This window comes from Desmodus rotundus, chromosome 4 (assembly GCF_022682495.2).
Source record: "Desmodus rotundus isolate HL8 chromosome 4, HLdesRot8A.1, whole genome shotgun sequence".
Lineage (NCBI taxonomy): Eukaryota > Metazoa > Chordata > Mammalia > Chiroptera > Phyllostomidae > Desmodus > Desmodus rotundus.
Genome location: NC_071390.1, coordinates 145,031,587 through 145,059,373, shown reverse-complemented (window position 1 = coordinate 145,059,373; position 27,787 = coordinate 145,031,587). Strand labels below are relative to the sequence as shown.

General features: G+C 37.9%; 1 protein-coding gene and 1 pseudogene across 1 annotated transcript in view; one reads left to right on the top strand and one right to left on the bottom strand.

Moving 5' to 3' along the window:
• The window catches only part of GPR158 (G protein-coupled receptor 158), a 331,316-nt gene that overhangs the window by 122,424 nt on the left and 181,105 nt on the right, over positions 1-27,787 (bottom strand). The window contains exon 4 of the mRNA XM_024575934.3: positions 17,748-17,971. Coding sequence (XP_024431702.1) covers positions 17,748-17,971 — 224 coding nt within the window. The remainder of the gene's footprint in view (positions 1-17,747; positions 17,972-27,787) is intronic.
• On the top strand, positions 13,477-13,914 carry LOC112319235 (large ribosomal subunit protein uL24-like; annotated as a pseudogene).

Below are 27,787 nucleotides of genomic sequence, written 5' to 3'. Positions count from 1 at the left end.
TGTGGTTCAGGATTTTGGTCTCTGTCCTAAAGCAGTGAAAAGCTATCTCAGGATTTTTGAGTAAAGGGACTGGTTTTAAAATGATAAAACTGAATGTAGAGAAGACCCTGAACTACAGGGTAGAGAAGATATTGAAGGAGAACTGGACTGCAGGCAGATATCATACAAATTCAGGGAAGAGATAATGGCATCTTGGTCCAGGACGGTGGCAGTAGAGAGAGAGAAAAGAGAGTCCATTTATAGTGCAAACTCGATAGGAATGTGACCCACTGGCTACAGAGAGAGAGGGAAAGAGAAGTGTCACGGAGGATGCTGTTCTAACTTACTCTCAGATGGATGGCGGGGGCATTCTCTGAGACAGGAAAGAGTGAGAGGACTGGGTTTTGACAGAGGAAGTTGGTCTTAAACATGCTGATGTATTGAGACACAAACAGAACTATCAGTTAGGCAGTTGAGATCATGGGCCCAGAGAGCAGAGGAAATGTCTGAGATTGTCAGGCAGAGGTAATAGGAGAAGAGAAGGTCTAGGGTTTGAACTCCAGCTGCCTCTGTTATTTCTGTGTGACTCTCACATGTTGTCTGCTTTTGTTACATCTACCTCATTTAGCCATGCCTTTTAGCTTATTTCCCATATTTATCTCTCTGGGAGCCACCAGTGTTCGCCTTCTGCACTGTGGTTCATATGCTGTTGCACCTAACCATTTACTTTCAGGCAAGCATTTCTCTGTTTGCTTATTTGTGTCAAAAACAAAAACAAACAAACAAACAAAAACCAAACCCAAAGCCTCCTTCCTAGTGTGCACAGCCCTTATTGCTTCTGTTAGTCCCTTCATGCTGCTAACACCTGAAATAGATTATTAAAGTAGGAGGGCTTTCCTCCATATTTGATTTCTTTTAGAATGAACTTTCACGTCTGAGCCCTCTTTACGATTTACAGGCATTTTAAAGTAAATTTTCATTTTAGTTATTTCATGGCCTGGAATAAGCAGCTCAGGCATTTAATTTCAGTAAGTGAAGTCTGAACAGTTCAAATAGCCCTTCTCTCTCTATTCACTGCTCTCAGAAAATACATCAGCTCTTGGTTTTATTTCTCTTTGAGGAAAGCTAAAAAGATCAACTATGATTTCTAAAAGTTTGAGTGTCTATGTGATAGTGAAAAGCACAAGATTAATAAAGAAAAGTCCCATTTCTTCTTCCCCAGATGAGAAGAATTGTTTTTAGGTTTTACTTCCAGCTATAGAAGAAGACATAAAGGGTCATTTTTAAGGTTATGGTTCCCAGCCTGAGAGGTATATTAGGAATACCTATGACAATTTCAAAAAGTATACTTACATGAAGACCTCACTCCAGGAAACTTATTTGTAAGGTCTGAGAAGGGGTCTGCTTATCCAAATTTTAAAAAGCTGCACAGAGGATTCTGCAACTGATTGTTTAATAGATGTAAGCGACACCCACCCAACCTCAGCACACGAGATTTCATTGAAAATAATAGTCACTGACCAGCAATGAGTGTCTGATAACAGTCTAAATAGGCCAGCTAGGGCCTAACAGTCAGAAGGGTAAGAATCATAGAATTCATTTCATAGCAGAAAGGGCAAACCCCAAATCACAAGAGCCAGAAGTAGGCAAAGCGGTTATATTGGCACTGCCAGCACATGCTGTGCTAATCCCTAATTGAATCAGGTGTAGAGGCACCTTTAAATAGAAGAAAGAGAGTAGCAGGACAGAGCAGCCAAACCATAGCTTAGTGAAGCACTGGTATATGCTGAGTTAAGGGGTAGAGTTAATTTGGAAGAAAATATTCTAGAGATAAGAGTGCTGAAGCTCAAAGACAGAAGGTACGTAAACAGTAAATATGGATGAAAACAGCTCCCATAAAAATTACACATTAAATTTAGACTGCCATAGGCCATCAAGGGTTATGACCTATTTTATTTATTTTAAGCTTCTCTGCTATTATTGTTTGCCTTGCTTCTCTATCCTTCCTATTTTTCATAAAGAAAATGAGAGCAAATGTTTTAGAAATGAGACTATGAGTGCTACCTCTAATCTATTTTAAATTTGGGTCCCAGAGCTAAAAATTGACTGCATTCCTGAAGTGTCAAAAATGATCCTATCTGAATAGTCTGAAATAGAAAATAACAAATACCCTTAAGCATCCTCAGCAGTATTACAAAACTTCATTGAACTTAAATTTAGTAATAGTTTATGGAGAAATGATAAAATAAACAGAGAAGTCATAAGAATGAATAAATAAGCTTTAAAAGCATTTGAATTTCTCAAAAATCCTGCACATTTCTAGGACCTGTGAAAAATAAGAAATTGTCACTTTGCTAATTAGTATTATAAAGATCATTTGACTCACAGATCTTGCAAAGCAAAGTAAGGAAAAGGGGGCAATGAGAATCATACTTCTCTTGAGCTTACACTTTTTCTCAAGTCTACTCAGCTTTCCTCCAAATGAAACAAATATCTCCTTGTCAAGTATGTTTCTTAGGCTCTACTGGTTAGGTCCTGGTACGGATATTCGAAGGGAAAATGGAACCCTACGCTTTGCTTCTACAGACACTAACTTGCAAGCAGTCAATTAATGGAGGTGTTGTTTGAGAGGCCTTGTTTTTTCTCTCTTAGTGGTTATTGCAAAGGAACCCAGATTAAAGTACAGTCACTAGTGTCTTTTCTTAAAATAGCCTAATCCCACCTCTCAGGGTTAATCAAAATTGGGGTCAGTCTGAAAACACTGGCCAAGGCTCCCATGCTCAGCTGGCATTCAGTCCATGTATCTTCTCTGATCTGTGGTACAGAGACACAAGGGGACATCTGGAGGACTGAAGTGAAACCCCAGAGGGATTTATCATTTAGAAGTACTGCAGACAGGTAAGCCAACAAAAACAGGCTCACCTTTTGTCCTCAGGAAGCCAGGTTATATATTTACGGGTGTGTGGAGGAGAGCATGATTTTACAGATGTGGAAGAAGATAAGACAGAGCCTTGGTTTCATGACAGCTCAACTCTAAAATCTCCAACGGGGAGAAAAAACATGTAACTCCTTGTCATGGTTGTCCCTCCTGTTGCCTTGGAACCCTGTGATTCAATCTGGGTGAAGAGGGAGGCCACAGGAAAGAAAGTACTGCAGACAAACACACAAGGAGGGGCACTGTGCAACCCCTTCAGGGATGCTGCCTGACTTCCGGATGGAGAAGCACTGATACAGAAAATCAGGAGGCTTCAAAATGTTGAGGAAACACACTGCACTCCGGCTGAGCAGGATCTACCCTCCAAAGTACTGACAAAGCTCAACTGAATATACATAAGCAGTGGACCAAGAGCTCACGGCCCAAATGAAACTTGTTTTAGCAAAGTGAAACTTTAATAAAATTTAAAATTATGATCCAGGCAGCCAAGCCACACTTCTCTGGGCCAGCAATGAACTTGGGCTCCTAGTATCTTTGAAATACAGGTTGAGGCCTCACTATCCTGCCCTCTTGCTCAAGTCATTCTGCCTGAAAAAACTGTTTTGAAATTTTAAGTTCAGGATCTGAAGGGCCTGGGGTGTCACAAAAAGAACAGCAGGTCAAGATACTAGCAAATGCTCCAAATTAGAATCATCTTTGTAGTGGACAGAAGAGACTGCATGGGAGAATTACAGCATGTCAAGGTGACCTTTTAGCAAAAATGTATCCAGGTATCCTGACCTGAATCTGAAATCACAACATTGTACATTCATTCATCTGGGTGTAGGGTTTTTAGTGTTTAAGAGTTCCTTATGAAAAGACAAATAACCCTGGAAGGTATAGGTCCAATGAGCAAGGCATTGGGAGATGAAGAGATGGGGATGGAGCAGTATTTTAAGTGATAGCCAACATTTTCAGTGAAAGGACAGTAAGTAAATATTTTAGGCTTTCCAGACCTGACCATTTTCACCACGACTAGTTAGTTCCGCCATTGTAGTGAGAGCAGTTTGTGAACAGTAACAAGCGTAGAAGTCAGCCAGAGGTGGAATGAAGATGGAAAAGCAGAGAGTGTAAATATGTGGCATTCTTTCAAGAAGCTTGGTGGCTATGTGAATGTGGCTATATTGCAATAAAACTTTATTTGTAGACACTGGAATTTGAATTCTATACAATTTCCACATGTCATAAAATATTCATTTTAATTTATTTTTCTTTTTGATTTTTTATACATTTAAAAAAATATTGTTATTCAATTACAGTTGAATGCCTTTTCTCCCCATCCCTCCATCCCACCTTGATTTGTTTTTCAAAACACGCAGCAGAGCATAATTTGCTGACTCCTTTTGTATTAACAATTAAAACTCACAAAATAAATCTCCCTGATTTCACTTTTAACTGGGATAGGCCTAACTATAACTATATACTAAACTCCTATGACAGAAACTACTCAGGCAAAAGGTTTCAATAACTTCATAGTCATGCAACCGTAATACACCCACTAATGTCTTTAAAAATATGCTCTTTTCATTGAATTTGAAAGATGTTTTTTAATTATGAGTAAACAGTGGTTTGCATTGTGATCTCAGGAGTATTGCTGGGCATCATTTTCTCCATTTGCAAACTGAAGATGCTCATTAATGTTATTTCTCTCCCCCCTGGGATTTCTTTAAAATTAATTAAGTCACACATATTAACGCTGTAAATGCATGAAGAAACTTGGACAGTGAAACTTTGGTAAATCTACTTTAAGAAAAAACAAATGCATCTGTAATAGTGTTAACAATTTAAAAATAAGAAAAACAAATGGACATAAAAATGCCACTTTCAAAATATTTGTAGTTCCTTGAATGATAATCATTCAGTAAACCTCACTACCTATGCTAATACTATCTTTAACTTCCTGCTTCTCTTCCTTTCAAAAGATCTTCAGAGAAACATCTGTGCTTTCCAATTCAATCTCAACCCTTTTATGGCACTTGGACTATCTCTTCTTCCCCTACAGTAGCTACACTGAATTTCTGACGATTTTCTCCAGTGTCTACCTCATTCCACTCAAGAATACCAGAGGTAAAAAATGGTATAGGAAACGGAGGACTCAAAGAACTTGTATTTACAAGTTCAATTTAGAACTTGTATGGACATGAACTGGGGGGGGGGATGCTGGAGGGTTGGGGGTCAGGGCGGAGGGGAGATAAAGGAGGAAAAATTGGGAAAACTGTAATAGCATAATCAATAAAAATACTTAAAAAAAACAAAAACAAACACACAAAAAAGAATACCAGAGGGGAGGGAGATTGGGAGTCTGGGTGAAAAAGGTGAAGGGATTAAGAAGTACAAATTGGTAGCTACAGAATAGTCACAGAGATGCAAATTACAGCACAGGGAATAGAGTCGATAATCTTGCAATAACTATGTACGAGGCTAGGTGGCTACATGAAATATTGGGGGAACCACTTCGTAAAGTATATGATCATCTAATCACTATGCTGTACACCTGAAACTAATATAGAATAATATCGAATGTAAACTGTCATTTAACAAAAAAAAAAGAACACTCAGTAAATGACCTTATTCCAAATCTCAGACAGAAAATGCAAGGTAGAATTTTTTCAACTTTGTAGCCTCAACCCAAAATTATTGATAGCTGCCTCAGCAGCATCACTGTTTCTCTAGTCTCAGACACAACTCAGATATTCTGGCCAAAGTGAAAATCTCACCAGTGCTCAGGATCCTTTTCCCTTCAGTTAGGTGCTCAGGACCCCTGTTTTATCAATTATTCTATGTTTCCCTGTATTTTCAACCTGCTCTTCTCTCTTTTCTCTAACAGTTTATAAAAATGTTCCTGTCTCTCAAGATAAAATTTCCTGAGTCACCTCTTTGGCCCTGTGCTCAGACCCTCTTTCTGCTTACCTTGGACCAAGCTTCTTGAAAGAATGCCACATACTTACATTCTCTGCTTTTCCATCTTCAGTCCACCTCTGGCTGACTTCTATGCCTGTTACTGTTCACAAACTGCTCGAGCAAAAGTTTTCAATAACTTGATAATCATCAAATCATACATTCATTTTCATCTGGGAATTATTGCACATGGTATTAGGAAGTGGTCTAAAACTATTGTTTTCTATATAATTAGACAATTGTTACTATACTATTCGATGCAATCCCAATAAAAATCCAATAAGCTTTTGCATTGAGGTTGACTAGCTTTTCCTAAGTGATAAATATGAAAGAGTAAAAGCTAATTATCCAGAAGATTTTGAAAGTTAAGATTACTATCTACCAACCACTTAAGTCCCAACGAAGCTATAATAATGAAAACAATGTGACGTGGGTACAGCAATGAACTATTGCAGGCCTCAGTTTTCTTCACTCTGTATTACCTGCTACTGTTCACAACTCCCTCTCATTTGAGTCCCCCTCTCATTTCTGTAAAATGCCTCTACTGGGGCTGGTTCACTCTCCTGCCCCTTTTCATCCTTTCTTTTCCTTTATTGGTTCCAAAGATTCTGTCTTCAGATGTCTTCTTTTCTTACGCTAAACACTCCCCTGGGAAAGCTGAGAATCTGTTGTGACTTTAACTATTATTATCCAGCCCACACTATTTCTCTACTCCCTTCCCAAATAAGATTTCTAGAGTATAGGGTACATATGCTTTTTTTTAACCTCCTCAATGATTATATAAAAATACACAGCTCAGGCTGCCAATGACCTCTGTGTTGCCAAGTCCACTGCATGATTTTCTCCCCTCATTTTATCTTTTTACTCCATAGTATTCCCACAAGCCATGCTGTCCTCTTTTGGATTCTACAATATGACACAGAGCTGGCTTCCCTCTATTCTTTGGCCACTCCACGATTATTCAAAAAGGGTTCTTGTATTTTACTTGACTTCAAAATGTTGAAGGATCAGTCCTAAGCATCCTCTCTCCTTTTTTCTTCCTACATTTCCTATGTGGGTAACCTCATTCACTCTCACAGCTTTACACTCCTATGTGTTAATGCTTATGACTCCTAATTTACAGCTCTAGCCCGAACTCCTGCACTGAGCTTCCTGCTCCTGATATCTCTACTTCTATTTCTTACAGGTAGGTTAAACATTAGGGTTGCCAGCTAAAACAATGCAAATAAACCACATATAATGTTTTAGTATTAATATGCAATGATTGTCACAGACTTACACTAAAACATTATTCATTGTTTATCTAAAATTCAAATTTAGTTGGGCATTCTGTTTTCTTATGTGCTAAATTTGGCAACCCCACTTAAACTTATGTCCAGAATGAAACTCTTTTTTAAAAATTGATTTGAGAGAGAGAGGAGTGGGGGTGGTGGGAGAGAGACACTGATTTGTCACCCCACTTGTTTATGCGTTCATTGTTGCTTCTAGTATGTGCCCTGACTGGGAAAAAACCCACAACCTTGCTCTCTCAGGATGACGTTCTAACCAACCGAGCTACCCTCAGCCAGGGCCCAGAATTTTTCCTTCCCCCACTGTTAAAACCATTCTCTTTCCATTATTTACCACTTTCTTTTTCTTTTAAAGATTTTATTTATTTTTAGAGAGAGGGGAAGGGAGGGAGAAAAAGGGGGAGAGAAACATCAGTGTGTGGTTCCCTCTCATGTACTCCCTACTGGGGACCTGGCCCACAACCCAGACATGTGCCCTGACTGGGAATCAAATCAGCGACCCTTTGGTTCACAGGCCAGTGCTCAATGCACTGAGCCACACCAGCCAGGGCTCACACTTTCTTAATTTTAGTAGATAGCACAACTCTTCCTTTACTTAGTTCCTCAAGCTATAAAGCTCAAAGAATCAAATTTAATTTTTCTCTCTCCCTCACCTCTCACATCAAATTCATCATGAAGTCTGGTCAGCTTTGTCTCCAAGTGAATCTGAGATTTAGCCACTCCTCTCTGGCTCCATGGCCACCACTATCTCTAATCCAGACTAATTCAATTAGACATCATTTTTTTCCCACTTTTACACTTACCCCTTACTAATCTATTCTCGACAGAGCAGTAGAAAAAATAGTTTAATACCTAAATGGGATCATTTATTATCCTGCTTCAAATCCTTCAGCGGATTGTTGCTGCATGTCAAATGAAATGAAACTCTTCACTCTGGCCTATAGCCCTCTGAATGAATGGCCACTGACTGCCTCTCCAAATTACTGTTTTCACTCTCCTACTCTGCTGCTGCCCGTACCCATGCTGGCCTCCTTTAGTCCCCATAACACTCCAAGTTCTGCACACTTCGGCACCTTCACAGATGTGCATTTCTCTTCCTGGAATCCTCCCCCATCCCTATTCCCCTGCCAACCCTCCATCCCAGTTTATCCTTCAGACCTCAGATTGAATGATGCCGCCACAGAGAAGTCTTCCTAAAAAACCCCATTACTCTTCTACTCTCACTTTACTTTTCCATTTTCCTTCATAGCACTTATTAGTATTGGCATTTATTAATTTATTTACTCACATATCTTTACACCAAGTTTACACAAACTCCATTTATAGCATCACAGACCATGCCTGTTTTGTTCACCATCCAAAAACAATGCCTGAGAAATTAGTATACTCTCAAATTAAAAAACCCAACAAAACACTGACTGACTGACTGACTGAATGAATGAATGAATGAATGACTTACAAACCTATTTCTCTGGTGCCAGACCCAATGTCTAACATCGTTAGCCACCTCAGCAACTTATCTCAACTCCCTATGGAATGAAGTCCAAATGCTTAGCCAGGCTTTTCCAGACCCATACTGAAATGTTTGTATTGCCCTCACGTGTCATGCGTGCTCTAGTGTCTGTGCATATGTGTCTCTCTGCCTAGCTTACTTTCTTACCTCCTTTCAGCCTGACCAATAGAATTCATTTTTCAAAATTCTTTTCAAGTGCCACTTCTTCTTTGAGTGTTCCCCAGACCACTCCTTAACCACTTTTCATGCTTCTGTCATATTCGGTACGTACCCTCTATTAATAGCTAACATTTATTGAGAACATTTCATAGATCATTAATTGTAATAAGTTTATGAAGATTCTACACATTCCTATCTTCACCATAGCCCTATGAGATTAGATTTATTATCCCCACATTACAGAGGAGGAAACTGAGAAAAAGGGAGGTTGGTAATTTACCTAAAGTTTAAGAGCTCTTATGGGAGAAGCCAGAAGAGGCACTAGGACAGACAAACTTTAAAGTCTATGACCTTAATCACTATTCCCTCCTGCCGCGCCAAGCACTCAACACACTTAGAACATGTTTTCATATATCTTCTATCTCCTTATATTCATTTCCTCATTAGCTTGGAGCCTCTCCTGGGCCAAGCTAGTATCAAAATCATCTTTGCTAACCCAGCTAAATATTCATGAATAAACAGTTAATAAAGGCATAATTTATGATTGTACAAAGTCTTTTGCTTACATAATATTTGAATGGGCTTTAAAAATGAAGATCTGAAAATTTTGGAAAAAGAAACAGATTAGCCTCATATTTTTCAAGTAAGAAATTCTGTATATAATACATTAATTTTTAAAAAGTTATTTTTCAGATACTTGATACATAACTGGCTGTACCATTAAAATAAGCATAAGTAAATGTAAGTGCCCCAAAAGAGGAATGGAACTTTCATAATCATTAAGCATTTTATGTCTCATAAGGCACATACAAGTATGTTGTAATCTCTTCAGTTGTTATTCATTAACTCATAGTTAGTACAGCTGTGACCAGCTACTGCAGGAGGTTATTTAAATGATTTTTTTAAAAGAAGCACAGAAAGAAAGAGACCCTTCAGCTAAACTATTTTTCTGCACTCTCGTCTTTCTCCCCAAATGAACCGTTATTGCCACCCTGACATTCCTATACATCTACACACATCCACACACATACCCCTAAGCCATTACATACAAGGTCTGTCCAGAGAGTATCCAGTCATGTACTATGAAAAATAGAGACATTTATTGAAGAAGATAGAAGGTATAAGAAACATTGTACATAGGACAATGACACCCAGTCCCATTCAAAGGAGGCACCTTGGGACTTCACACAGTTCTCCCTATTGCCATCAGCTGTCCTGTTGTATTTTCCTGAATCTCATCGACAGTCAGACACCTTTTCCCTTTCAAAGGTGATTTTAGTTTGGGGAAAAGCCAGGAGTTGCAGGGCACCAAAACTGGGCTGTAGCGGGGCTGAGTTACCTGGGTGATTTGATGTTTTGCCAAAAAACTCTGCACAAGACATGGTGCATGAGTGGGCTCATTGTTGTAATGAAGCTGCCAATTACCAGTTGCCCATAGCTGCAGTCTTCTGAATCACTCAATAGTTTCCACAGAGGAATGTTCAAGTCTCATGCAAAATTTGATGCAGATTCGTTGCTCTACTCACTCAGTCATTTTAAATGTGACAGCCACACAGTGCACAAGCATCTACCACCCCCACTGACTAGTACAGTGAAGTTATCATTTTTTACACATGCATATTCCATACAGTCCACTCTCCTTGGCTGCAAGGTTACATGGATGTCATAAAAACCATTCTTGTGATATTAACAATGGTTGGACTTTTTCCAGACCGACCTCATGTATAAGTTGCTCCTTGGGTTAAGTCATTAAAGGATGCCATTAAAATGCCAAACTGTGTAGTAACACAATGAGCAGAGCAAGGACCATATAAAGCCATTAAAATGGTGACATTGTACATCTGAAACCTATATAGTAATTTTATTAACTGATGTCCCTCAAAAAATTCAGTAAAAATACAAAAAAAAATTTTGTTAATGGTGCCACATAGACACTTGATTTATTTAGTTAACTGGCAGATACCTAGCAAAAATGGAGCATAGGACATATAAGTTTCAGTGAGGCATAAGGGAATGAGGAAGTTAGGAGAAAGCATGTAGGCCTAGAACTTAGATTATTAAAATAGGGGTGGGTTGGCTAGGTCCATTTTTTAGAGTTTAGGATAAATTTTTGCCTTGTAACCATGACATAGTACAGCAAAGTAGTTAAGAGCTATAATGAGCTATACAATCAAACAGACCTGCATGTTAATCACAGCGTCCCCAAGTAACATTGGATTGGCTTTTTAAATTCTCTATACTTTGGTTTATTCAAATATAAAATAAGGATAATACCATCTTACATGGGGACTGTAAGAATTCCATAAATCCAAAGTTATACCGTATGATGTTATATAATTTCATTTCTTTTATTTCATTTCATTTCAAATGTTCTTTGCCTATTTTTCTATTGGGTTTTTTCTATTTCATATTGATTCCTAAGAGGGTCTGATTGTTTTTAGATTAAGAATGTTAATGCTTTACTATTATATCAAAATACTTTTTCCAACTTGCCTTTTAATTTTATTTCAATTGTTTAATGTAATATTTAGTTCTAAAGCTTACACTTAATGATGTGAAAACCAAAAAGAGTAGACATTCCTGATTGCTAATAAAAGTAGCTTTAACAAAGAGTATCTTACACATGAGCAAAATAATTTTTAAAGTAACAAGAGAAAGAAAAGATATTAAACTCTAAATGCAAGCTGGGGACTGAGTTGTACTAAGAGCTCAGAAAATACTTTCTTATTGACAAAAGACACTTGGGGACACTTGTGTGTGAGATGGAGGTCATAATTTTTAAGATCAAATTTCTTGTGGCACTTTTAGTAACATATACCACATGTATTTGTCAGAAGAAAATAAAAAGTTAATGAGAATTGAACGTATTACATTTTATTTGAAATACATTTACCTTCATATATTTCAGGGAAAGCACCTATCAAAATACATTCCAGGCTATGTCAAGTTCCAGATACTTGAGAACTGGCTAATAAATTATGGAGTAGGATAGTTCTGAGTAAACTTGAAATTTGTTATGTCTTGGCTGGCTATAGCAGTTCCTCACCTGTAGAAACCCTAGATATTGATGTAATTCTCTGAGGAGTGGGCTCGCCCTGGACAAAACAGTTTCAGAGCCATCCTCTTGGTGATAAGAGGACCCTTCGTATCCTCTATCAGTAGCTGTTCTTCCCTCACTATTTCCTCGAGTCTGAAACTCCCAGAAAAGGAATGGCAATTATGTGGTAGGTATATAATTAGTTTCCCTGCTAACTCACATGGCTGTTAAATTTAGCCAATAACAATCACCTTTCAGAATAAATCCACTTACTGGCTCAGAATCTTTTATAAAGTAGTGCTCCAATAAACTGACAGGAGGTGGCAATCACGTTTTAGCTCAAGTTCACTTATCATTAAAATGATAGCTAATCCTACTTAAACAGTACCTTTGTTTTAAATAGGAAGCTCTTAAAGGCTGGAAAACTTTCAAGGGCTAAATATATGAAGCCTTAACATTTTAGAGATAAGGGTATTGATGCTTAGAACTTGGACTGGGAAGGCTGAGTCCATACTTCCTCGATCACTCTCTGTCCTAATGCAATGCTGCCGCTGACACTGTCAGATTTCTTCTGTCCCAAGGGAGATCATTTGAAAGTTAATTCGGAAAGTATGATTATACTTCTATGACTTTCCAGATTAGCATTTGAGGCTTTTTTTCATACATATGTTTAAATGTATTTCACGGAAAAAAAACTATAGAGGGAGGTTGGGGGAGGTGGAGGAGAATACAAGGTGGATAAGTGCTGATGGATGGAGACTTGACACGGCGTGGTGAACACACACACAGTGTAAAGTCGATGGGTGGAATTGTGCAATTGAAACCTGTGTAATTTTGTTAACCAGGGTCACCCCAAAAAGTTCAATAAAAAGGAAAAAAACAAAAAAATAAAGAAAAATTATATGAATAATATCAGGCATCATGATGAAAATCAATCATTACAAATCCATCATTTTATAAAGAGAAAGGATAGTTAGCAGCAGAATACTTAATCTCTCAAATTTCAGGTCACTAACACTAGACACTGACTAAAGAGATTTTGGATATAATAATAGGATGTAATAATACGATATGAAAGAACTGAAACTCTCGTGAATTTTTGGTGAAAATATGAAATGGTCTGGCCTCTGTGGAAGAGAGTTGGGAGAGCCCTCAAAGAGTGAAACGCAGACTGACTGTATCACTCAGCAACCCCTCCCCGAGGTTACAACTGAAAGCAGGGACTCAAGCAGATATTTGTATTCAGATGTTCATGGTTGTGTCATTTATAATAGCAAAAAGGTGGAACTAACCCAAGTGTCTACCAACAGAGGAAATGAGAAACAAAATGTGCCAAATGCATACAATGGAATATTATCTAACAATTAAAAGAAATCAAGTTCTGATATATATTAAAACATGGACAAACTTAAAACATTGTACTAAGTGAAATAAGCCAAACACAAAAGGACAAATAGTGTATAATTCCACTTATATGAAGCTACCCTGAAAAGACAAATTTATAGAGGCAGAATGAAGAAAACAGGTCACCAGGAGCTAGAGGGAATGGGGAGTTATTTAATCAGTGAGGAGTTAGGTTTGGGCTCTCTTCCCCTTTGTGGCCATCGCAGAGGTGCCAGCGGTCAAAATGAAGTTCAGTCCCTTTGTGACTTCTGACCACAGCAAGTATGACAAAAGGCATTTCAATGCATTTTCCCACATTTGCAGGAAGATTATGTCTTCTCCTCTTTCTGAAGAGCTGAGACAGAAGTACAGTGTTCCACCCATGCCCATCCAAAAGGATGATGAAGTTCAGGTTGTGCGAAGACATTATAAAGGATAGCAAATCAGCAAAGTAGCCAAGGTTTACAGGAAGAAACATGTCATCTGCACTGAACAAGGGCAGCAGGAGAAAGCTAATGGGACAACTGTCCATGGAGGCATTCATCCCAGCAAGGTGGTCATCACCAAACTAAAGCTGGACTAACACCTCAAAGAGATCCTTGAACATAAAGCCAAATCTCACCAAGTAGGAAAGGAAAAGGGCAAACACAAGGAAGAAACAATTGAGAAGATTCAGGAATAATGTAATCTTATATAAAGCTTTCATTAAAAACTTGAAATGAAAAAGAAGAGTTAGGTTCGGGAAGATAAAAACAAAGTTCTGGAAATGACCAGCCATGACGGCTGTGCAATGATGTGAATCCCTTACTCCACCTTCCAGGGAATCTTTTCTCCTTGAAATTTCATTTGAAAATAAGTTGTACTAACACTTGATATTTTCAAGATGTGAGAAACCATACTCTTTCTTCAGAATGGCTAACAGAAAATTATGTTACTTGTCATATTTGGTGAAAAATGTAAAACTTCAAAATATTTAATGTTCGAGATCTTTAAAATACCATTTTGAAATTGCTGTTGTTTTAGAAGAACTCCCTGGGTTGAAAAGCATTCAGTTTATTGACAGATTTAATCTTTAACCGAGGGCATAATGACACATATGTAATTAGTTCCCTAAATGTTTGTGCAGAGTAAAATTTAACTTGCCCTTTGTGGTGTCATACCACAAGTCTCACCCCAAAATAAAATGGAATCTAGTCTGTGTTTTTTACTATGATAAAATGTTAAAAAAATCTTTGACCAATGATTGTTGGTACTAACCAGCTACAAAGTTGATGTTTTGGCTTGGTTAAACCTCATTTAAAGTTTTCATAATTAGACTTCCCTGGAAGAACAGTACCACTGAAAGACATAACTCTCTGTATCATCTTGTATCTCTTGATGTGATCACTTAATATTTCATTTTAGAACAGAGAATTACCTGTTACCATTTGCATGCTGTCTAGATGTACAGGATCAATGGCTAGGTTTGACATTGCCATTGCTTTTCTTATTTTTTTTTATTGGTCAATTCACAAGAAAAGTCCAATATAAACAAAAGAGGCCTAAATTTCCAAATGACCCATTTCTATTGGGCCCTAAAAAATATATAGCCCAGCACTAAAAGTATCTAAGATGTTATATACCATGAATTCTGGTGAAACTGGATTAAAGAATATGGGTGACATGCTGGATAAAAGGAAAGAGGGAACAAGCAGCAGACTCTAGCTCAGGCTCCTTCTCTAACCACGTGTTCCTGGGCTCTCCCTCAGGATGTCTCCATGTAGACAGAAGAGGGAAATTCTCTTCCAGTGTGTATCTAACTAGATGCTTCAGCCTTCATTAGTACATATCAATTATATCCCTAGCTTCATTGACTATATATTAATTATATGTTACATATAACATGCGTTCTGTTGTTATATTAGGTTACATTCTTTATTATATCACACAGCTTCACACTCAATAGAAATATGGAAAAGCTGCTATCCAATCTTGACAGGGATTATAATCTCTAATTTGGTGGCTCCCAGTGAATACCTTTTGATAACTCATTGACAGCAACTATATTTAAGAAAGTTTATGTGAAGATTTTGCAATCATCCCTTTTTCTGGATCCAGGATGGCAAACAGATTTCATGCATAGAACTATTTAGAGTCCTACTTGATGAGGCGGGGTTGGAGGCTGATTCTGGACGAGACGAGAAAGAGGACCATTTATCATGTGCTACATTTAACAATATTCTCTGTATAAGAATCCATAGGAGAAATTTCTTTCAAGACTTAGTGCTAGGAATATTCAAGTTTCGCCTAAGTGACTGGTTAGTTTATATCTCATGCACAACAGCTCATTTTTTTTTCTCCTCTTTGCATTGCTTGTAGAAAACAAACAAAAAATCTCTTCTTTCTAGCACTGGGCTAGAAAAGTACACCTGCCCTCGTGGAATCCATTTCACACCTACAGCCCACCCTTGATTTCTTTTTCTTTTCTTTTTTTTTTTAAATTCAAAACACAATTTTTATTTCTAATATTGTAAGTATCACTAGATGAAATCCACATAAACAAAAGTTCTTTGATATCTTCATAGTTTTTAAGAGTGTGAAGAGATCCCAAGGCCTACAAGTTTAGCAATTGCCGATTCAGCTTATCCTTGATTTCAATTACATTTTCCTATCTTTATTTTCACTTAGCCTCAATTTAGTCACTTATGTTTAATCTTCCAGAAGTGTTTATTCTGTGCGCTGTAATAAGACTCAATATAAATATCCCAATCTAGCTGTGTTACATGGGCAACTCAAAATCTCTCAGAGGCTGGGTTTTCTTTTCTAAAAATAAGAGGTTGCTCCATTCTGGTTCTGAAATTTTGTCATATTTCTAGATAAAAACCAGGGAATTAGTCACAAATTTATTTATGTTTGCTGACTTTATTAACCTATTTCCTAAAAATATCCCCCTTTATATTTTGTCACAATCAGTGAAAACTCATTGATTCTTCAAAAGGTGTCCATCTTAAACTAGATAATATCTAATTTATGTATTCCAACTAGCTTATATTTAAAGAAATCATTCTTGCTAGACTGATCTTAGGTTTTTTTTTATCCTATGTAACATTCTACCTATCACATATCACTAACTCCACTTGGTAAAGTACTCATTAATGAGAAAAATCAATTAAAATGTATAAAGAACTACGTGCTATACACTGTGTAAATGAATTACATTACACAGAAAGACTTCAGAGCAGGTTATTAAATAGACTTTTCAATTCTACCTGTTCTGGAAGTGACAGGTTTTTTAAAAACCAATTAATTTTACTAGGTAACTGTGGTTAGATATTTCTCAACTCCACTTGCCTACTACTTTATTGTGTATACAATTTAGCACATACTTTGTTGCAATATAAAGATAATTATTGGTTAAATTAAGAACAATTTTCCTGTCTGCACTTTCTTGCTGACTTAAAGCCTGATTTTAACTTGTGTTGTATGCTTATGTTAAAAACAATTTAAAAATAACTATTAAAGTCTATAACATTAACATAATGGATACCTTCTCCCTGAATTTCAACAGCGTTTGTTGGTTTCTTTTTTTAAATGTTACTCGAAGCTTTGTAATAGATGCCATTCACAGAAAGCTGTTTTCTTTCTTTTTTTAAAAAAATTCTAATTAGAACAATTTATACTTTCAAAGATCTCTGTAATGATCTCCAAACCAATCTGTACAACTTTGCTAACACAGGGGGTCATTTGAATTCAGAAAACGTAGAAACATTAGATTTTGTTTTTCTTTCCAATGGCAAAATGAGTTTCTGAAAGCAAAAGAACCACAAATTCTGACATAGCACTGGTTTCATAGAATTAACTGGATGACCCACTGCAGACAGCTCTCCGGAAAGCTTTGCCCTGAACATTTGAGCATTCATCCACCCCTGACTGAGAAGCATACAAATGCTTATACTACTCTTTGATTTCTCAGAACTGAACCAAGGGACAGGCTCTCTCAAAAGCTATACAAGCTCTTTGCAATAGAACTATTATTATGGGACAATAATGCAAGACCTAATATAAGGTCATGAATAAATTCATTCTTCAAAGTATAATCTGCTCAAAAATAAATTGGTCTATTTACCATATTCCAATATGGCTGGAAGATATAAAAATGAAATATAATAACTGTCACAAAGCTTTCTAGATGTGAAAAAATTAACAATATATTGGGTACTGGCAGAGTAAGTTCTTTGAGAGGTCAAAGAGATGATGTAAAAGAGAGTCCTTTAAGACAATGAAGAACTCAAGCTCTGGGCTAAATAGAGGGAAACCTGTAGAAGAAAATGTTATAATAAAGTTTTATATTTTTAGTCCCTATTTCTTCTGGAGAACTAAAAATATAACTTTCATATTCTAGTCCTATCCTATTGTATAAAGATTTCTTCTTAATAGAGGAGCCACCAGGATTTGTAAAACTTCAACTGCTTAAAAAAAAGGAAGAGGTCACTTATAATAAAAAAGGAAGGTCATAACCAGGGTACCGGGGTTTACCTTTGCTTTGCGAAAGTGGTAGACCACCAGCATGCTAACGAAGTCGAGCAGCATACACAGGGCTTGGAAGGAGATGATAGCAAGTCGCAAATACGTATCCTCCTGGACAAAGCAGGGGCTGTCATCAGCACAGTAGGGGCAGCCCTCCCTGCAGGGTAGGCAGACATGGGCTTCTTCTGACACATCTTTTGTACTTTCTGCAAAATGGTGATCCGGACCCCTTCCTGAAAGTTCCAAATAAAACCACAGTGTCATTGCACCTCTGAGGCAGGTGAGACTGAGCACAGAGTCAAAACACATCTTCACCTTTTCATTCCTTTTCCCTTTTATTGAAGACCTTTGTCAACATTCTTGCTATAAAAAAAAGTTACTTTGCCTTTAGACTCAAACAAAATTCTTTTTATCCATTTGATTTATTTAAAAAAAAGTATCACTCAGAGTAACTGAGAAAAATTAGCAAACATGGAAATAGAACTCCTTAAAGGCAGCAAATAGTTTTCTAAGTCCTTTATATCATGACCTACCACTCACCAACAGATCTACCACTCTACGACACAAATCTTATTCCATAAATATTTCTTACGGAATTAACCAGAGGCAAGATAAGAAAGTTGAATCTTTCCTGCAACAAATAAATATACACAACTACTTGGAACTACTTGACCTAGATGGCGAAAAATACAAATTGAGGCTTTGATTACTCCTTAAGCCAGCAGGAATCTCATCTACCAAGTTCATTAGGTCTAAATTGGATAAAATGGTACTTAATAGACAGTTATTTGGTGTGCATTTGCATAATGATGGTACCTCCTTTGCCCTGAGTACAATCCATGCTTATAAGTTACTATGTAATTTCTCACTTTGCATGCCCATAGGACATTGCCTCACTGTTAACTAACTGCTGCTATTGCCCCTCCCTTTAATGTTAGATTGTTCTATCTCAGTTATCAAACTGAGCTCTCAAGCCTCAGGGTAAAGATCTCTTTAATTGTTGAGTATAGCACTGACAATCATCCAATTAACACCATGTAGTAAAACAAATGAACAAACAAAAACACCTATTTCCAACTCTGAACTCAACATTTCAGCATGAAAAACATTATTGAATATACACCCAGTTTAGTGTATTACACAACCACATAGTTTGGTATATAATACAACCTTGATTGATTGAGAAATTTGGGAAAATGGTTATTCTCATTAATAGTATTTTAGTAACACAAAATTTAACAGAAAATCTTTATTACTTTCCCTTCTTATTAAAGGTTCACGATTCTTCTAAAATATATTTGTCTGTTTTATTTTCTCAATAACTATAATAGCAAAAACAATCAAATACTTCTTTGATGATTCCAGATATATTGTTCTTTTAAGAGCCATCATTCTGTCACAAAGCGAAAAGTATGTGGATTTCAGTGTCCAGCAGATACAGTTCCCATCCCTAGACAGCTCTATGGCATTAGGCAACTCGCTAGACTGCTCTGGTTCTTAGTATCTAATGTATGAAATATGAATTGCTGTGGGGTTTAAAGGAGATGATACATGTACAAGGTTGGGCAAAAGTAGGCTTACAGTTGTTCATATGGGTAATAATGTAATAATGAATAAATAATATAAGGATAAACTATTTTACATACTCACAACTGTAAACCCACTTTGCCCCACCCTGTAAATCACAGTGTAACAGGATGCAGCTAAGGGGGGAGGGGCAAATAGGGATTTGTAATGGGGTCCAGAACTCGGTGTCCAGGAAATATTAGAAAAAATATTTATATATATATATGATGTCCTCACCCCCACAAGTCTGAGCTGGGGGACAGGACGCATGGAGCAGGGCCATTGAGAGTTGTTTTGAATAGCAACAGTTTTGCAGATAACCTCTAGAATGGTTGTTTAACATATCTATAACCTTTAACTGGTTTCATAGACATGTTGAACAGCTGTGGCCATGCTTTGGGCCAGGGGGATGGGAGTGACCTCAACCCATGATGTAACTGGGAAGCAGCTCCCCCTGGTTACAGAGCCTGTGTGAGAAGTTGGAGATGATTGGCTCCACACCACAGGGCCACACCTGCCCAGACTTACTATGGCAGCCCAGTAAAGCTGGGAAAATATGGGAATGCTGGCAGCTGTGGCCAATTGTGGGAGGAGTCAGAAATGGTGCAGCAGAGGAAAATTGGTGCTGGGATTTAAACCCAGGCACAGCAGCCATGCAGCTTCTTTTTGGGACCATGCAGCTTGGGCACAAAAGAACCACAGACTTCTATTTCTTTTTCTGGGATACACTACCCTGTACTGGGCAGAGAGGGAAGGAAGGACTGTGTGTTTGTGGGTATTCTAAAGGACTTTGGGATCTCAATGAAGATATTAAGTCATTACCCTTAAGTTTCTGTAACTTTTTAAATAAATAATCCCTTTCCTTTTCACCTGTCTCTGGCATTGAGGGATGTCTTTCCCTGGTGGAGGGCAAGACAAACCTAGTACAGGGTGAGGGATCCCCAAAGCACAAGTGTTGGTCCATTCGGCAATAGTATATCATTCCGCCACCCCCACCCTCTTGGCCCAGGTCTGTTCTGTAACAGTGCCTATTTTTCTCTTCTTCTCCAAGTATGGAATGTACAAAGAGGAATTAGGAACCTATTGGTGCCTAAAGAAAGGCACTACTTGATAAAAAAAAAGAAAGAAAGAAAACAACAACAACAAGAAAGTTAGAAGAAAGAGTTGAGGAAGGGAGGGAGTCAGAAGAATAAGCTCCATTTTAGACAAATTAAATTTGAGGTCCAACACATTGTCCAAGAGAAATATACAATACAAAGTGAGAAATAATACAACACTGGAGTGTATGAAAAGGATCAGTGTGAGTGAAAGAAGCTTCAGAGAGCTCTGGGAGTCAGCAAAGTATTGATAAGGGAATGCAAAGAGGAAGAAGCTTAGACAGGCAGAAGTTTTTACAACGGTAAAAGGAAACTTGGATTTACTGGAACATGCTGGAATGTGAACAAAGATGATAACTGAATAAAAGCTCTGAGGTTTAATGATTATTTTATCCTTCCTTGACATTTAAGGCAGTAGTTTCCAAACAATGGTAGAATGAAATTAGGTTGTCAGAGCTTAAGGAATAAACATGATAAAATAGAATATTATTTCAATAAATATTCCAATGAATGAAAAAAGCTAGAAAAGCTCTGATTAATAAAAATAACAATTAGAACTATACACAGGATGTCTCCTCCATAATTCTTAAAGCAGCCCAGGAGTTCTGGCCAAGATGGATGCATAGGCAGAAATGCTTCACTTCCTTGCACAACCAAAAGAAGGACAACAACAAATTTAAAAACAAAAAATAACCAGAACTGCCAGAAATTTAAACTTCATGGAAGTCTTACAACCAAGGAGTTAAAGAAACATTAATCCAGACTGGTAGGAGGGGTGGAGATGGACAGGAGGGGCAGAGAGGATGCACAGCCAAGGAGGTGACTAGTGGACCAGTCAGTCCCACATTTGTAGGGCAATAAGCTGGAAAAAACAATTGGGAAGCAAGACAGACTGCAGAACCCAGGGTTCCAGCATGGGAAACTAAAGGCTCAAAACCTCTGGATGTAAAAATCTGCGGGAGTTGTGGCAGCGGGAGAAACTCTCAGTCCCACAAGAGAGTCCGTGGAAGGGTCCTAGAATGTATACAAACCCACCCACCTGTGAATCAGCATCTCAAAGGGCAGAGTCCACTTGAGGGAAGTGATGGAAAGTGAGGCTAGAGCAGAGCCAGCAAGTGGCACTGTTCTCTCTCTGACCCTTCCCTCACACACAGCACTACAATGCAGCAAAGAGGGTTGCCCTGTCCTGGTGAATAACTAAGGCTCCGCCCCTTATAACATAACAGGTAAGCCAAGACAGAGAAATATGGCTCAAATGAAAGAACAGATCAAAACTCCAGAAAAAGAACTAAGCGATAAGGAGATAGCCAAACTATCTAATGCAGAGTTCAAAACACTGATAATCAGGATGCTCATGATTGAGCTTGGTCACAAAATGAAGAAAGAAATGAAGGCTATACAAAGTGAAATGAAGGAAAATATACAGGGAACCAAAAATGAAAGGAAGGAAACTGGGACTCAAACCAAGGATTCAAAACAAAATGAAGAAATAAACATCCAACCGGAACAGAAAGAAGAAACAAGAATTCAAAAAAAAAAAGGAGGAGAGGTTGAGAAAGCTCTGGGACAACTTTAAACATTCCAAAATCTGAATCACAGGGGTGCCAGAAGAAGAAGAACAAGAGCAAGAAATTGAAAACTTATTTGAACAAATAATAAAGGAAAATTTCCTCAATCTGGCAAAGGAAATATACTTCCAGGAAGTCCAGGAAGCTCACATAGTCTCAAAGAAATTGGATCCAAGGAGGAATACACTAAGACACATCATAAATAAGTTATCTAAGATTAAAGATAAGGAGAGAATCTTAAAAGCAGGAAGAGAAAAGGAAAGAGTTACCTACAAAGGAGTTCCCCTAAGACTATCAGCTGATTTCTAAAAAGACACCTTACAGGCAAGAAGGAACTGGAAAGAAGTATTTGAAGTCATGAAAAGCAAGGGCCTACACCCAAGATTACTCTATCCAGCAAAGCTATCATTTAGAATGGAAGGGCAGATACAGTGCTTCCCAGATAAGGTCAAGTTAAAGGAGTTCATCATCACCAAGCCCTTATTATATGAAATGTTAAAGGGACTTAGCTAAGAAGTAGAAGATGATAAAAAATATGAACAGCAAAATAACAAACTCACAACTATCAACAACTGAACCTAAAAAACAAAAACAAACAAAGCAAACAACTAGAACAGGAACAGAATCACAGAAATGGAGATCACATGGAAGATTATCAATGGGGAGGGGGAGAGGGAGAATAGTGGGGAAAGGTACAAGGAATAAGAAGCATAATAGGTAGGCACAAAATAGACAGGGGGAAGTTAAGAATAGTATAGGAAATAGAGAAGCCAAAGAACTTATATGTACAACCCATGGACATGAACTAAGTTGGGGGTGGGGTGGTGGAGTGCAGGAAGAAGGGGGATAAAAGGGATAAAAAAAGTAAAAATAAAAATAACAATTAGATCAATAAAAGGATTTGGGGTGTTTTGTTTTATATCTTTGAATTATGAGTGAGAGCTGAACATAGCTACAGTCAGCAAAGGAAGGCACTGGACAATATGGGAAGACTAAGAAAGGACTTAAGTTAGGGTTGGATGTAATCAAGAGTGTAGTTGAAGAAATTAACTCTAGGAATAATCGATTACTTTTCCTCTAACACTGGAAAGAAGTAAAAGTGGATTAAAGATTGTTTTAAAGTATTTTTTTATAGTGAGGAAGGGTGAGTTGAAAACCATTTTGAAGTAGAGAAGAAATAAAATGTGGAAGCCAGTCTTGTGTAAAGTTTTACACTTCTCAACAAGTCAGGTGAGACTATGGGTTGAGACTGAAGAAGGGCAGTCTGATTCAGCATGATTCACTAGGAGACCTGGTCAAGGCAGTTTTTCAATTTTCACAATTACCAGTAGCCTAGAAACAAAGGGGAGGACGGAGCAGTTGAGGGAGCGTAACAAAGAGGACTGTGACAGTGGCATTGCAGGGCAGGAGGAAGAGCCAATCCAAGGCTGTGTAATGGAGCTGCATCATTTGCTCACCTCCTGAGTCGGAGTATAATAAGGGGCTAAAGATACAAACATTTGTCCATCATGAACCTTTCTCATCGATCAAGGGTGGCTGCCAGAGTCATTAGCTACCAGACATTTTCTGGGTTGAGTACTCAGAGTCCAGAGCAGTTTCCTCCACCCTGTGCCATGGCTTCAGCGGTGTCCCACAGCAGAAAGGAGTTAGATGTAGGGCATGAATTCTCAGTCTGAGGCAAAACAAAAATACATCTGCTTTTAAGAAAGTTGTTCAATACTTTCAGGAAATAGTGATAGCAGTGGCTAAGTAAGAGGGCCAAGTAGTATTTGAAGATACAAAAAACAGGTATGTAATGCAGACACATCGAGGAATGACGGGGCACAGAAGTTAAAAGCTATGAAGTATGAAAGCTTTGGATATTAAGAAAACAATGAATTAACTCTCGAGTACAAACTGCATAGTCATGTAAGTGAAGCTAGAAAGGGTCATTGTTCTATTTTTTTTTCTTTTCTTTAAAAATTGATTTATTTTTGTTGTTAAGTACAGTTTTCTCCATTTTCCCTCCACCACTTTCCCTCACCCCACCCATGCCCACCTCCCACCCTCAATCCTACCCGCCTTTGGCTTTGTCCATGGGTCCTTTATACATGTTCCTTGATGACACTTCCCCCTTCTTTTCCTCATTATCCCCATCCCTCTTCCTCTCTGGTTACTGTCAGTTTGTTCTTTATTTCCATGTCTCTGGTTCTATTTTCCTCTCTTGTTTGTTTTGTTGATTAGGTTCCACTTTTAAGTGAGATCATATGGTATCTGTCTTAGGTAAAGAACATTGTCAAGGATTCAGATAGTCTGATAAAAATGACAAAAATGTCAAAAGCTCTAAGATCAGATTTGAGAGAGACTGGGATTTCCCCTTTTGGCCAAGATGGCAAAACAGGGATTAAATTTACCATTTAATTTTACCATTAAATTTACCATTAGAAACAACAACAAAAAATGGACAAAATACTAAAAAGCCAAGTTTTATAAACTCTGGACATTGGTTATCAAAAATGGTGATTTCTAATAAGTATAAACAAACACTTCTCAAACAAACCTAACTACCATAATCAGAATTGAACCAAAAATCTGTGGTACATTTACACAATGGAATACTACGCAGCAGAAAGAAAGAAGCAGCTCCTACCCTTTGCAACAGCATGGATGGAACTGGAGAGCATTATGCTGAGTGAAATAAGCCAGGAGGTGAAAGACAAATACCACATGATCTCACTTATAAGTGGAACCTAATCAACAAAATGAACAAGAAAGCAGAATACAACCAGAGATGTGGGAATAAAGAACAAACTGGCAGTGACCAGAGAGGGTGGAGGGGGATAACAGGGGGAAGAAGGGGAAGGGTCATCAAAGAACATGTATAAAGGACCCATGGACAAGGACAACAGGGTGGGGGAGTTTTGGATGTGGGAGAGGGGGCATGGTCAGGGCAGGGGAGAGCAATGGGGAAAATGGGGACAAAGGTAATTGAACAACAATAAAAACATTTTTAAAAAATAAAAGAAGATCTACCAAAAAAAGTTAGTAAGGAAAATGTATGGAAAATTTGTTTTGGGAAATAGTCCCTTTTAACCCAGTCTTTGTTGCTTGCATTAGCTAAATAGGTGGATATTTTCTCATTGTTTTAAGAAGTTCCCTGCTGCCTGTAAGCCAAGCAGTATATACTACTTACTTTCAACGCACATGAAACTTGAAAATTCACCTATTATCTACAAAGGTATAGTTCTCAAAGATGTTACAAGCCGAGACTTTTTAGCACTTTGAATCACTCAAACCTGAAAAATACTGCAGTATGTTAACTGCATACTATTACTTTTTTTTGTAACATATGATCATGGCAAGGAATGTCAGTCACATTTTAGATACATTTGACAAGTCCTTTGTAAAATTTTCAGTCATTTGTAACCAATCAAAATTTGAAAGTTCTTTTTTGCTTAAGACCAAGTTTATGGTTCCCTTCTAATAAATGTAGAAAACCTAAACTATCCCTGACTCATTTTGCATCATTATTTTACTTTTGCCCAATTTCCTCAACTTTCAAAATCATTTTTTGAAAGAGGTATGAGATAGAAAGAACAGAAAAAAGTACCTCAAGTTGTATAGCATTTGACAAAAAAAAATTATTATTCAACTCAGCAACTATTTTCTGAGTGTCAAATTATGTTGTCAGGCACTGTTTCAGAGAGATAAATAGTAAACAAAATAGGAAAAGATCTCTATGCCTGGGGAATTTATGATCTATCGGGGGAAATAGACAACAATCAATCAATATAATAGGTAAATAATACTGTATATTAAAACTGAGAAGTGCCAAGAGGAAAAATTGGTGGAGCAAGGCTGGGGACATCAGAAGTGCTGGAGTTAAGACCTGTGAGTGAAGAAAATTCCAGGTAGAAGAGATAGCCAGCAGAAAGGTCCTGAGATGGGAGCATTCCTGACACATGTGAGGAAGTGCAGAGAGGCTGTGTGGCTGGAGTGGGATGAACGTGGCTCAGTGTTGCCATAGATGAAGTCAGAGAAGTAATGGGGCCAAACCACAAAGGACACTGTGGGCCACTGGAGAGAGCCACGGCAGAGTTTTGTATAGGGGAATGACATGACATGTCTCATGTTGTAAAAGGATTACTTTGCTTGTGCAGAGAATATACAGTAAGGGGTAAGGGAAGAAGCAAGGAGATTAGTGGAAATCTAATGAGTTGGCTATGGAATGAGAGAAAAAGAGTCCAGGGGACTCCTAGGTTTTTGGCATGAACTAGAGGATGAATGAAGTGACTATCAACCAAGATGGAGAAGGATACATGTGGAGAAGTTTTTGGACAGGATCATATGTTCAAACTTGACAGTTCAGTTAAGGGTGTCTACTAGAGACCCAAGTGATGATGTTGATTAGGCATCTTGATATATAAGTCTGGAGTTTGGAAGGAAGATCTGTACTGAAGATAAAGACATGAAGGTCATTTCATTTAGATAGCATGTAGAGCTATGAGACTGAATTAGTTCATTGAGAGAATAAGTGTGTAGAGAGAAGACTCCTAGGACCCTCCACCAATTTCCAGGCTCTGGCTCATATTTTAAAGTGTGTTGCATTCTTTCTTTCCATAACTGCAAATGCAAAAAAGCAAAACAAAACAAAACAACAAACAATAATCAAACATTTTCTCTGGATTTAAATATGACACCATCAAAGAGCTACAGCTGCTATCTTGGTCTGGGTCCCTGAAAGTAGAGCCTGAGATAAGGACCTAGATATAGGTAACAGATTCAGGAGGTGATTTCCCCAAACAGGAGTGAAGGATCAGACAGAGTGGGACAGGGAAGAAAGAAAAGGCAATAAAAAGTACATTATGGATTTGGATATCACTGTGGGTAATGTGGGCTCAACTCCCTAGGAACTCTCTAAAAACTGCGTACAATGTCCCTCAGATTTGTTTCTCCAAAGAATGGGAGGCTGGAGCATTTATGCAGCAGCCATCAATCCCATCAGATGCAAGTTGCCCTAGAGAACTTTAATTTCTCCTTGTCAATGGCTGAGCAAGCTCAGGGCTTCAGAAAGAGTCTAAAGCAAAAAAGGAAGAAATTCTGTAAGCACTTCAGGTGAGATACTGGAAGCATGCTCAGTAATTATCGTAGGGACTAAAATCGGAGGTGGGTGAAGTGTAGGCAATGCAGAACACCAAAGGAGAAAAAAAAAAGGAAGTATGATAGCTTCTAAGTTCCAAAGCAAGCTGTCTCTGGCACCACCCATATAGAATATGATCTGAATGGTGCCCCTTAGGTTTGAGCAACATGCTAACCATATGCTGGATTTAGAGAGGGACACAGTTTAGGACCTGGTATGTCACACAGATAATTCTAATTATGTTGTTAAATACTTTCCTATATATTCATAAAGAATTTAGTTGGCAAAAGTAGTTTATTATTACCTGCAGCTCTTTTTTTCCCTTTGTGTATCAATTGATTTGTTAAAGATAGTAGAGAATACAATGACTTACTCCCAGTTTAAACTATTTCATTTAAGGAGTAGAACCCTCTTTGCTATGCTTTTTGTTATGTGGATTATAACCAAATTAATCTCAGAATGGTGAGATACTCTAATAAACTTGTTATCGGTGGATGGTTGGTCAGAGACCAGGGTTTCTCTGTACATTAACTAAGATGGTGGTAGGGGAGACTCTTACACTGAGCGTCCAAAACGCCTTTCCCCTTGGTGTGGGGCCAGGAGCAGATAGGCATATGTGCCACAGAAGTCAAAATGGCACAGGAGGAGGTGCTGGGCCAAAGAGGCTTGTCAGTCTAGCTTGGGGAAAGAAGGGCTTGG